Genomic DNA, 13,617 nt, shown 5'->3' on the forward strand with positions numbered 1-13,617 from the left:
CGAGGACACAAAGAACTACCTGTTGGGTCTCTTGCATGGTGAAACAGAGGGGCTGGACTGGAGTGAATTGGAGGCAAAAGAACTGGTGCTGAGGCTGCTGTCAGGGCTGCTCAGGGAACACACTCTCTCCATAGACACACTGGTGTTTCTGCAGGCCTCACACACACACTCCTCTTTACACCTACAGACAGAAAAATGCAGATTAGCATTACTGAGGTTCAAACAAAGCTTAGGTCTTGTGTTTATACAACAAATTCATAAGGATCGAATGGAAGTTTTAGATGTACAATCTGTTTTTGTGAATTTAGTGAAAGCAAAGACTGTTATAAGAGCGCATCCTGCTACTGAAAACTTTTTACAGACACTGTGTGAAGATGATTGTCCTCATCAGCATTAGAGTGAGTTCCTCCCTGTGTCCCTTTGCATGGGACATTAAAAGGCCGATTTTCATAATGTCAGTTCTATTATCTTTCATGTTACTCACTCGCTCAGATGACGGTCTTCATCACCTCCCTCGTCCTCTCCGTCGGTCAGTTCACTGCGGATGCTGATCACACTGGGAGCAGGGCTGGGTGTGTCACCCATCAGAACTGCCACATCCCGCTGTTGTTGACTGGACAGGTCAAGCTGACTGTTCTCATTTGGTACAGCCTCTTTGAAGCAGCTCACTTCTTCCTCTACATCATCTTCCTCTTCATCTGTGTTTTGAATTTCTGGCTGACTGGTTTCCACCAGAGGCACCTCCCTCTGACGCTGCTCCCATCTTGCCACTGCCTGTCCAACAACATCAGCCATCTTGGGGGTCCGACATGCTGATATGTGGATGCTGTTGAGGTGGGACAGGTTCCTTTTGAGGGAACAATCCATATGTTAAAAATAAATAAAATGGCAGATCAGTTTAACTTCACAGTCCTGACTGTGTAGCAGAATCTCACCTGTTGTGACTGTGTCTGTTCCTTTTATTGGCTGGCTGGGGCCACACAACATGAGCTATGCCAATGTTGATTGGCTGATGGGCAGAGAGAGCCGACATCTGATTAGTCAGGAGAGGCTGCTGCATCACTGAACTGTAGTGGCTGCTGTGGGGACGCACTTTCCTGTTAAAGACATGCAGGAGAGACATGACACAGTCTCGGGTCAGTTTGGGAAATATGAAATAGGAATAGATTACATGATGAAAGGAAACAAAGCTGTAAGAATCCATAACAACAATCTGAAAATATTACAGATGATTGTGTGATGTGCTGCTGTGACACACCACGTTGTTGTCATGGACTTTTCCTGTTAGAATACTTGTAAAGCATATGCATGGACAGCTGTCAGTAACTCTGTTAATACATGTACACACACTGAATGAAACTTTCTGACTAGTGGAAGTCTTAGAAACAGGGAATTTGGGCAACTCACCCCCAGTCGCCGATCCTCTGTTGGCCAGCCGTGGTGTCGTTGGTGAGGGATGAAGGGGGTGGAGGAGGGGGGTGAGAGGGAGGAGGACCCACTGGAGTCATCTGCTGCCAGGCTGCTGGGACAAGGAGCTGCTGCCCCCGGTTGGACCAGGCCTGCTATGGAGACAGAACATATAAATCTGAGATGTTGTACAATCATTTCTTAGGATCTGTCGGACTGATGCTGGAAGGCTATGTTAGGGAGGAGTAGGACACACAGGCTACACACCTATGGAGAATCCATGTTTGGTCTGTGCCTTACCTGAGCAATTACCCCAGGTCTCACTGGTAAGGGCTGTATGGGAGGGGCCTGAGTTACCATGGGAACAGAATACCCTGCTGGTTGGTTAAGGTTACCTTGAAAAAAAAAAAAAAATATCAAATTAAACACGTGTGTCATTTCGGCACCTTTAAAAGGCCAAGGCTACATTTAATGACCATTTGTTGAAACTACAGGAGGGTACTGCATATTGGAACAAATTGAGTATTGTCTGCAAAACTCTCTTCTAAACACTGAAAAAAAAATTAAAAATGCAATCTTTGTAATATGTACTGTTATGTCATCATTGTAAGAAACATGCAGTCTGAATACCTTGCATGGAGGGAGGACAAAGAAGAAGGGCAGGTGGGAATGAGTCACTGCACCCAAACTGACCATTCCCAGCTGCTAGAGCAATCCCAGGATGCAACACTGAGGGAGCTGACTGGGTTATGGGCTGCAATGAAAAAGAGTACAAGGTGGAAATGAATGACAAAGAAGGGAGACAACAGACATAACAACATTGATAACAACCCTTGAGCACAATGATTGAAACAAAATCAAAACAAAGACCAATATTCTGAGAAGACAATAACTTCTCCACTGCAAAGGGCAACATCGGGTCAACAGTACAGAGACAGGGCACAGAAATATTATGTCGCAAAATGTTTGCTATTTATGTATCCGGTAAAAAGAAAAAAAGTGTGTGTCACTAAAAGATAATGTATAGAGGCACCGTTTTCAGTTCAAATAATGTAGCCACAGACCTAACTGGCATTGTCAGAAGTTTAAAAAGAACTGACTGTGAATCAAGATCTTTGTCACACCGATAACAATGATTACTGATGCAACGAAAAATGTAATAAGGAAGTTAAATACGCACTGCAATAAGACAAATTTTACTCAATGCAATTGGACGCACAGCTACAGTATCTCACCTGAGTGTGGATCGGTATGTTGCTGTAGCCCAGAGGGAGGCCAGAGGAGGCAGCGGGGGCTACAGGAGGTCTTGAAAAATGAATGGTGTTCTGATTCAGAGCATCAAAAACTGCATTGCTTAGCCGATTGTGGCACATGTCCATGATGCGGAAAGACGACTGCACACTAGAGAGCATCAGAGGAAGAACGTCTTATGGCCCAAGTTCAAAGTATGTTCAACAATAACAAATTTCCAAAATCTCTTTGCACAGCCCTGAATCTAATAAAGTTGAGACGCTGTGTAAAAATGTACATAAAACAAGAATTTAATCATCTGCAAATGAATCGTGTTCACTGACAGCAGTTTTCCAAAGTGTTCCTGAGCTCATGTAGTGATATCCTTTACACAGTCACATGTCTCACAAAGCTTGGGAATGACTGAACCTATCGAATGGATCCTCCATTCATATGAAGTCATGATCTTGTCACCTGTTACCAGTGAACCTGTTTACCTGTAGAAAGTTCCAAACAGGCGTTTTTTGATAGGTCTTTCTCAAGTTGTTTGAAATGTGTCATCAAATTCACTGTAAGCATACACTTACAAAAATCAAAGAAGTTGATGAGGTTGAACATTAAATAAATTGGCTTTACACTACTTTCACATTTTTCAGCTTTTACATGGCATCACAACTTCCTTGGAATCACAGTTGTACACCGTTTTATTACTACAGAGAAGAATAACAAAACAGTAAACAAACAAGAGTGTGCAAGCCCACACATTTTGTGTCAACAGCAGTTGTAGCAGCCTTACTAGTTACTGTGTGGGTAGTCCAGCAGATGAGTCATCGTGAGGAAGGGGTGACTGAGGACACTGGAGGGAACGGTTCTCTCCTCAGCAGTGATCAGCAACATGCACTTCAGCAAAGACACAAACTCCCTCCTGTCGGCCTTCTCTGCTTGCATGTCACTATTATCAGGACTCAGCACCAGGTTCACCTGATAGATGGAGGCAGTAAGGCACACAGGGAAAACACTGCATATGACAACCACACAAGGCAACAGCACATCATCTCAAACGTGGTTTGAGATGTAATCGTGAAGTAAACCAGTCGGTCATGTCTTTTGGATTTGCTCTGTGTGTGCTGAATTTGATCAAAGTCATTTGGGATTGTTGACTCACGTGTGCTATGTCATCAAGACAGCTGAAGATGTACTTTCTGGCCTCTTTGGATTTAAGCCCCGTCTCTTTCTCATGCTCTTCGGTTGTCTGGAGGAACAGAAGTATTAAGATTGAAAACATCTGTGCATTGTGTTAAGCTCATTGTATAAACATGCTTTTGTGCCTCTTCGTGTTGAAAGTTAACACTGGGTTCGTCTTGTTTAAATGATAAAGAACAGAAGGTCAGAGTATTAAATAAAACATGCACGGCCTGTGGGAACAAACTATGCATTTCCATGTAAATCTGTGCAGTCAGTGTTTGGCAGTTGGACTTTCCTGAAAAATACATGGACAGGTAAATATAAGGCCGACATTTATTTAAAATTATTTAGAGTTACATTTCCTTGAGGTTTCCTTAGGGTGTGCCAGCTTTGTCCTGTGCTGAAAAGCTTATACAGTTATAGGGAATGTCCTGCCACTTCCCACTTTGCTCACCGCAAGGACTTTCTCTTGAATTTCCAAAAAATATCTTCACTGGAACCAGTTACTGTTAGTGATGACAAGGGCACGTGTACCATGAAGGTCTACAACATGTTTGCGTGTAACATGCATGTTTGTATGTGTGCATTTATGTGCATGTACTTTTAGTCTCCAGGAGGCGTAGGGAGAGTCGGACTCTTTGGAGAAGAAACGAGAGGTCTTGGTCCCCTTGTTGAGCAGGTGCTCGGCAGGCAGGCCCTGAGTCTGAGAGATGTACCGGATCTGAGCAGAGAAAGACACAGAGGAAGGGGAAAGGGGAGAAATAAACATGAGAAGTAAAGCAAAAATTCAAGAACAGCTAAATGACGAATGATGAAACATGAAGAGGTGGAAAAAGAAAAGCTTAAATCCCCAGAACATGGACATAAAAATGAACACAGAAAATACAGCCTTTAGCAACTAAGTTTTTTATTATTGTAGAGGTACATTTAGGAGACTTTTTACACTAATGTGCTACTCATAACATGGAGGATAAAGAAATTAATGCATTTTTTTGTGAAGAGGAGGAAAAATTCTCTAAAAAATTCATGAACTGGCCAAAATCCCTGCACTTCAACCTTTACTGCTCTACCGAACTGATATAGATGGAGAACTTCACATGGCCAAGGCAGACTCGTAGCCTTGAGTTGTCACATGTTTTAGATGTAGTACACACATTTTAATATCACTGTTCATCCTCTGTGGAATACAAACATCAGATTCAGAGAAATAAAAAAAAAATCTGTGTCCTGTCCATAGTTTGGATATAAAACGTTAGTATACTGCCGAGGCTGCTGTCAGCCAAAGAGCAGTTTGGCCAACTTCACTCATGGTCAGCAGTGGAGCAGCCAACAGACATGAGTCCGGCCTTGTGCTGCCCTCAATTACTATAACTCTTATTTACTTCAATTAAGCTGCTGCAATACAGCACTAGATATGCACCGGGGATAGACACTTCATCAACAGGGTACCATATCCTCACATAAAAGAGCCAGCCAATCATTTAACATGGTGCTGTTTGGCTGCACTTTGAACACAATACTAGGAACAGCAACATGAAAAGAAAAGACTCAAGTACAACTACCCCAAATTTGTACATTAGTATAGTACTTGAATAAATGTACTTTTACGTTGTTGCTACAATTCACCACTGCAGAGGGGACAGTTACAGGCTGCCATGCTGTTATCCTGCACTGCTCTGTGTACAATGACAAAGCTGTAAAAAAGTAAATGATTAGGGGGGCTACCCTGAGTCAGTTACACCTTTGATCACTCTCATATAACTTTAAACTTTCACAGACAGTAAAATCTGTTTCACAAATACAGTTTGTCATAGTAATGTACAGAATATGATACAACTAAATCATTCAAATTGATAACATGTCTCACTTGACTCACTGGACAGACCTGACAACCAAAAACTATCATCCTGTGAATTTAATCGGCTATAAATTTCCAAGATATTGTGTCACCTCTTCCCATGAATTCATTCAACTCTCTGGCCTGCCCTGTCTTGAATACACTTCCATAAATCCTATGACCAGTGGAAAGGCTACGGCGATTCGTTTTACAGCCTGTATGTATGAGCGCACGAGTGCACATGCACATGTCTATGGCCCAGAACAAATACACTGACTGCCAGAGGGCAATGGACTGAGAACCTGCTGATAGTGCACTGAATGCTCACCTCACCAGTGTGTGTGTGTGTGTGTGTGTGTGTGTGTGCGTGTCCACCATCAGGCTTATGTTTATAAATACATTTTGCTGTGTAAAGTGGAACTGCAGTGAGCCTTGGCATAGCACAGCATACTTTCGGGGGCTCAATGTGAACGCGTGAGTATGTGTCCTGGCATGGGCCGGTGGTCCAGCCACGCTGTCACCACATGGGGAAGCTCTATGAGCCATTATCTCTGACTGATGATTGTCTAAACTGCTAGTTGCTGCAGGAAGCAAATCATCACAAAAAAACAACAAACAAACAACAAAAAAAACTCCAAAATCAGAAACATGCATTACACAAGTTCTCAACAACAAGCTGTCTTTATAACAATGTTAAGAATGTTTTGTCCTGGCCAGTCCTACGGAAGTCCGACAAAATTCAAACATTTGGTTTGGCAAAGACGGACAAAAAACACTTGAGGAACTATGTAAGTGTCCATAAATGGTGAAACTTAATTCTGTTCCAAAATAATAAATAAAATACTAAGACACAACACTACCAGGATGTCCAAGCATTTCTTTTACAAAATTTCTTGAGTCACGCACTGAAAACACAATAGGTTTAATTCTGGTCTTTACTGCTTCAAACACAGTCAAACACAGGGTAATCCCGTACTGGTCTGTGAATGTGGTGTGGGCCTTTTCCCATGCTCCCTCTCCCTCGCCGGGGGACTCCATTTAAAGTCCCAGTTGTGTAGTTTAGATCGCACAACCCTGTGGGATGATAATCACACATTGCCAAGAACAATTTCCTGATTCTCTGAGCTCCCGATCAGTATTAGATGGATTTCACGCTGGATTTGTTGGACTCCAGTCATACGGCGAGAGAGTGATAGATCAGGGAGTAACAGCAAATAAAGGTTTAACTACATGATGAATATTGTAGGGAGTTTTGGTTACAGGGAAAGCAAATACCTAAGAACTATAAACAATAAATATGTGTTCTGTAATCTGTGAAATACGTAATTTCTTTCTGTTTATTTTGTCGTCTTTGCCCTCTCTCTTCCTCTCTCCCTTGGTGAGGGACAGAGGGATACCTCTTTGGGGTCTTTCCTTCCCTTCTTAGGAGTGTGTACATTTGATACAGTAGCTTGAAGTTCTTGTGTGTGTGTGTGCGCGCGCGTGAGGAATGTTACCTGGTCGTACTCCAGCGCTCCAGGGTAAAGGGGCCAGCCCAAGAAGAGCTCAGCTATCACACAGCCCAGTGACCACATGTCTATGGCCTCGCAAAATGGCAGGCCCAAAATAATCTCAGGAGCCCTACAGAGAGGAAAGAGAGGCAGAAAGGTTATGTCTTGAAGTTGGCCACCATGTAAAATAAACTATTCACACTGCTGTAGCCCACAGGACAACATGTCACAAAACATTCACAAGTGAGGCAGGGTGTCTTTTGCTGGATGGGATGGAACTCAAGAACAGAACACAGAATATTATTTTAGTCGACCAAAAGTTGAGATAGCTTAGTGGATCATGCAAACCCTGTCAACCATATAAAATAATTATTAAGGTCAAGCCTGGACTTCAAATGACTACTACTCCACGCTGTGTTTCCTGCATAGGCATCCTGAGAGTTGCAGCAATTTGCTTTACCTCTCTGTCACCATTACCAAAACTCAAAACGTGTCAGCAATAACAAAACAGCAATAACAAAACATATTGTCACTGTCAAGTTTTAATCCAGCAGCACGTCTCATTTGAGGCTGTGTAAAGCCACTTGTCTAACATAGATAATATAATCAGATCAGTGTGGCCACTCTATGCATTCACGCTCAACACATCGTTTTCACGTTCTTAGTGCTTTCCAGAGTAATACCTTAATACTTTGCACGACCTGGGAACAAAACATCTTCATGTGGAGCCAGGCATGCCTAGCTGTGAGACCATGCTTACGTATGTGTTCCTATAGACACACTGCTAAATAGTTACATTTGCATAAAATAATTTCACACTGACGGCACACTGACATCCCTGGTTTAATCATTTGCCTTGTCCGTGGCATAGCTCCATCTTCATGGCGTCATACACACATGGAAATCTATAATAAAATTTAAATTAGAAAGAATAATCTTTCGTCTCTATGCGGTGCGGTGAGATACAACACCACATACTACAGCCTCCAAAGATAAGTCAACACCTTTCTGGCACAGTCTTAGCATAAAGTGAATGAAACACTGAACTAAAATATTATGTGAAAACTGTGAAAATATGTTGAGGGTTGAAGGACATTACAACCTGTAGTTACAGTGCAAGGTGGAGGCATAGCTTCCATTTTCCTCATATGACACGCACCCGTCACTTTGACAGTGTTGCCTGTTTTAGTGTGTGTTTCCAATGCATGTTAAGAGCTGCCTCTGCTGTAAAAAAGTGCAATTCAAATAAAGATCACTCACTTTCAGTGGACTTTTTAATGCTTACTGTGTAATCATAAAGTTGCTGTCACTGGGAGTTTCCAGCATTTTGTAAAGTAGTCTGTCTAATGACGATGTCGTGTCTGAGTAATCCATTCTTCATGCGTTTTGTCATTTAATCAATTATTTGGCTAATAGTTGTCAGACAGCAACTCTCCACTCTCTCTACACACACACAGAGCATGTGGGGGTACATTTCTCCCTCGGTATCATATTTGCATTGTATAATGCATAGTTTTTTGTTGTTATAGTTGTTGTAGTATTGCATCAATGGTTATTCTGGTATTGCAACAAGCTTAATTCAGTTCACAGCTGGCACTTGTGAAATGCACTGGTAACTGATCGTAAACCTGAGATTTTTTAATAATTTAAATAAAAACACATTTCATGAATAAATACCTGTATTTTCTGTATTTACACTGGAAGCTATAAGACCATGTAAGTCACAGATGGTGCTGGCATGTTTAATTACTTCATGGCTGCCACCTTTTCCTCATTTTGAAAAATCTGAATAAATGCCACAAACTTCTTCTCATCTTATCAGTTCAACTGCCAGCAGGTCATATGGGTGTGATGTTCAGTGTTACTGCAACAAAGAACTAAATCTCTTCCAGTGAATGGACTTTGTCACTTGTAAAATTCAAACAGAACCTGTACTCTTGTAGCAATAGTGTGAGGCGGTGCAGAAAAACAATGGACTATTAGGCCTGGACTCAGCAGCTGAGCAACAGTGCTGCAAATAGCAACCACTGCTGTGACGACCACAGGGGAAATGACTGTTGCCAAGCAACAACCGGACGCAAGACCATAATGTAACAGTATTACAGGGTGATAAATGGCCTTTGCATATTGTTTTATGTGTGTGTCAGACTGAGCATGTGCGTGTTTCTATGTGTGTATGTACGCATGCGTTTAAGCACACAATTGCAAATGTCACGTCTGTCACATTTATAGCACAGTTCAGGTTTTCTGCCCTCCCTAGCCAGGGGGAGAGGAAATTACACTTTACCTTTTCCTATTGCCCCTTCAAGAGGAAGACATCCAGTTATGTAAGATCAAGAAAAGCTTTGAGGAGACTGCCTCGAGCATTTCACAAAACAATTCTGTGAAGACGAGATTAAGACGCTGGTTTTCCTAGTTTTTAAGTGCTACAATCAACAGTGGTGGATTTGCCCAGAGACACACGTCAGACCACAAAAAAACCAAACAGGAACCAGTTAAAACACAGTGAGATGTCTTAATGAGGACAAAACATTTGAATACTTTATACAAGGAAAACAATATAACTATCTGACAATTTGAAGCCACAATCATTTAAACAGCAATTGCCATTGTGTGGACAAACCACACAATGGCAATGCAAGAGAACCCAACATTACAAAATCAGGACAAACTGCACAGACTTGACATCACTTTCCTCTAACAGCTTTCACTTCTGTGCAATTGACACCACACAAACTAAAAAAGTGAGGCCAAATTAGGCAACTGCCCAAGATTACAAAACTCAACTCAAGCCAATACTCTTGTGGCGAGGACACAGAGAGAGGGACATTCTGCTTTTCACTGCACTTTGGTATCACATCCTCTGCTGGGCTTAATGTTAGAGGTACAAGTGGACACAGACAGCAACAAAAAGTTTTACAGTAAGACATGACAGCTTTCAGTGAGGCCTGTTATTTTTTTAACAACATATATATGTATGTATATATATACATATATATATATATATATATATATATATATATATATATATATATATATATATATATATACATACATATATATATATATATATATATATATCTTGGTGCTATAAAGTCTGGAGAGTATAAAACATTATCATTGACAGTAACAATGTAAGCATTTTGACTTCATACTGATATTAAGCGGGCTCTCCAAGAGATGGGTGTTAACTATGAACAAACACTCTTAACAGACAGGGTTTATCTGTCCCTTACAGGCCTATGGCAAAAATAAACAAACGTGCAAACGCACAGAGACATAATAAGGGAATGGGGATTAAAGGGGACCCATGAAAATACACCTAAAAGAGTATGTGAGTGTGAATGTATGTGTGCCCCCCTGTGCTGCCAGATAAAAGCCACAGCAATGGCCCCAGCTTTCCAGAGCTCACATAACACACATATAAACGCACCCGCTCACACACCCACAGGTGTTTGGCAGGCAGACCAGGTTCCAGAACTAGCTAGTCACACTAGAGAGCAGCAGTTGTTACAAGAACAAGCACGGCAGACTAGATGGCAGTACCCCATCGCTGTGTACAGAGAACTGGGAGACACACACATCGTGCATGTGCATTATCTAAGTGTGCTAAACATGAGGAGATGGGACTCTGTACAGGACATCTGAACCCAGTGCTTTAACGCCTGCAGACAAAGCTGATCCACGATGATTACGTTTCAAAACACACCTCACAGTGTTGCTAAGACTTAATGTGAGAGAGAGCAGATCGAGTAACATGAGAGCGAACACTCATGTGAAGCAAGCAGACAAATACAGACTGAAAGCAAAGACAAGCTTCATGAGATTATTTTCTCAGCAAAGGATTCCTTTCTTGGTAAAGGATATCAAAGCAAATTGAAAGTGTATTAATGCAACTGCAACTTTTCAATGATTGAAAGCATCTGTTCATTTAATAGTTCCAAGAAAAAGGCTGTTGTGAGCCTGGAAAAAAAGGGTGGAGAGATGGCAGCAGTCAAGGAAGCTGATAAGCAACAAATTTATAAATCAATAAATGAATGGATTAAATAAAAACTACAAAAACACAGTAAATTTAACAAAGACTGGAAGAACCTGAAGGGAAAATAAAGACAGGCCAAATACAATGCGTCTTAATGTGTCTCAGAGAAGGGGAAAGAGAGAGAGCTGTGTTTCCTCATGTTAAACTGCAGCTCTGGACAACATCAGCTTCTCCTTTTTATATCCACACTGGTTTTTACCACAGTAGCAACTGTTCTTTCTAGGATCCACATCTAGACCATAATTAAGCTGACTGGATACATGCACATGCATGCAATCACACACGAGAACAGCAGGAAAGCCAGCAGTATTAGAGAAAAAGCAAGGACAAAAGTATCGAAACACCGTGATTACTTCTTTGATAAAATTAAAAAACAGCCTGCAGGTAAGACAAAGAGAATCTAACAACATGTTTATACAAACACACCACTTACTCTGAGTGATCATGTATTATTCATCATGCACTATATACATGAGGAGGTAGAGTTCACCGCCATACATGGCTTTCTAACTGACCACCAGAACAAACAAGGACAGATGGCAATAACCCACAAGTACTGCTGTGCATCTTTTCTACTGTTTTTCTCCCAAAACCAGTAAAAAGTTGGGGGCTAACCTAGTACAGCACGTGCTGTGTACCACGGCCAAATCTGCACTGCAGTGGCCCAGGTTTGGTTCTAACCTGAGACCCTTTGCTGCAAGTCATGCCCTTCTCTTTCGAAGCGAACTGAGACACACATCCGAATATCTACAGCAATAGCTGATAACAAGTACTACTGCAATGTGGTGACGTGTAACTGTAAAACAACACCTGTGTGACAAAGAAACCCCACCTACATGAAAAAAGCCTAACACAACTTGCCCAAATCTGGAAGCATGCTAAGATGATAGCTCTCTTGACTTCCACCTGATCTGCTTAGCTGAATTATTTACATAGCCGAGTGCTCCTTTTTCATTGTGGGAGGCGGTTTTACGTCACCAGCACCCAAAGGACATAACAGTCACCTCAGCAAGCCCTGCTGTGTCACGCTGCCATGGCAACAACACATTAGAGCATGACAAGCACAGAAAAGCTTCTGCCAGAGACTTCCAACTACAGAGTAATGCTAACAAATTCGACAAAGATCAAGTGCATGTTACGACTAATGGTATTTTCCATTTAGACACACAAACTATCCACTAAGGAAGAAAAATTGTTGCACCGGTTTGCTGCAGGTGAATTAAAACACCCAGGTCCCACAACACATTCTGTAGGACTGGTATGGACAAACAAGTTACATTCATGGACCAAAAATCGATGAAAAAGAGACATAAATTGGTACAACATTAGAGATTCTAAGAAAAGCATCTTTACAAGACTCTATCTACTAATTTATGTATCTAACTAACTAATGTGACTGACTTGAATAAGCATTCACTTGAGACAAACAGTAGGATCAAAACCACCCAAAACACACCACCCAACAATTACTTGACTTAAGAGCTGAGCCACGGACAGCACAGAGTCATGTACATCCACACAAATCCAAACTCAATTCTGCGTGAGCTTGTTGAAAATATAATACTGCTGCCAAAAAAACAATCTTGGCAAAAACAAAAAAAATAAGTGCAGCGTAGAAAACACGCATCAATACTCTAAAATCATTAACCAAGCTATTCAAGCTATTCATTAAGATGGCTGCATGCTACTAAATAATGGACAGGAATTTAGTGCCAGAAGGGCTCACACACAGACTGTCCCCTAACTGCAACCATAAGCTGTTAATATGATACAGATACTACTATTACTAGACAGTAAGACATACACACATCTTTAATTAGCATTCACAGTCATCAAGACAATGTTAGTGACATCCATTCTTGTTGTGTGCTTGTGGTTTAAGGTCCAGTCTCTTTTTGAGCACTATGCAATTAGCTTTTTGAGCATCTCTCATTTAATCTTCATGTAACACATGAGCATTTTTATTCTTCTTGAACCTTTTGTCCTTGTCCTTCTGCTGCTTCTCCTTCTCCCCCTTCCCATAAAATATGCCTTCCCATGCATGAAAACAAACAAACCTTCACACAAAGTCCACTCCTACGCCAAACTTCCTCAACTGGCACTGTAAGCTAATAGTCCTAATGGTGGCTCTACAGAAATGATCCAAAGTTTAAACTTTAGAAAATCACAACAAATAAGCGGCACTTTCACCGAAATTTAGGACCAATAGAGCAGAAATATCCTGATGCTTTGAGCTTTGAGAGTGAACAGCATGATAATGACATGCCACTGGTGGCAAAGGTTGGGAGATCAAAACCCAGATGCTGCAGAATGAACAGCTTCTATGTAATAAGACAGTGTGCTGTGTGAATTACAGGCATGACTTCAAGGCTGAATGATAATGATAACAATCTGCTGATGGTTGTTCCTGTATATTTTTTATTTGTCTT

General features: G+C 41.4%; 1 protein-coding gene across 2 annotated transcripts in view; it reads right to left on the reverse strand.

The window, feature by feature from the left end:
* LOC124061331 (homeodomain-interacting protein kinase 3-like) overlaps positions 1–13,617 on the reverse strand; it is a 29,743-nt gene that overhangs the window by 8,371 nt on the left and 7,755 nt on the right. The window contains exons 5-15 of one of the 2 annotated variants that reach the window (XM_046393023.1): positions 7,156–7,279; positions 4,424–4,543; positions 3,803–3,889; positions 3,434–3,618; positions 2,643–2,808; positions 2,038–2,161; positions 1,708–1,802; positions 1,408–1,559; positions 936–1,097; positions 485–847; positions 20–181 (exon numbers count right to left, since the gene is read on the reverse strand). In XM_046393023.1, coding sequence (XP_046248979.1) covers positions 20–181; positions 485–847; positions 936–1,097; positions 1,408–1,559; positions 1,708–1,802; positions 2,038–2,161; positions 2,643–2,808; positions 3,434–3,618; positions 3,803–3,889; positions 4,424–4,543; positions 7,156–7,279 — 1,740 coding nt within the window. Of the gene's footprint in view, positions 1–19; positions 182–484; positions 848–935; positions 1,098–1,407; positions 1,563–1,707; positions 1,803–2,037; positions 2,162–2,642; positions 2,809–3,433; positions 3,619–3,802; positions 3,890–4,423; positions 4,544–7,155; positions 7,280–13,617 lie in introns of both variants that reach the window. The other variant, XM_046393022.1, reaches the window with a different exon arrangement.

This window comes from Scatophagus argus, chromosome 7 (genome assembly GCF_020382885.2).
Source record: "Scatophagus argus isolate fScaArg1 chromosome 7, fScaArg1.pri, whole genome shotgun sequence".
Taxonomy (NCBI): domain Eukaryota; kingdom Metazoa; phylum Chordata; class Actinopteri; family Scatophagidae; genus Scatophagus; species Scatophagus argus.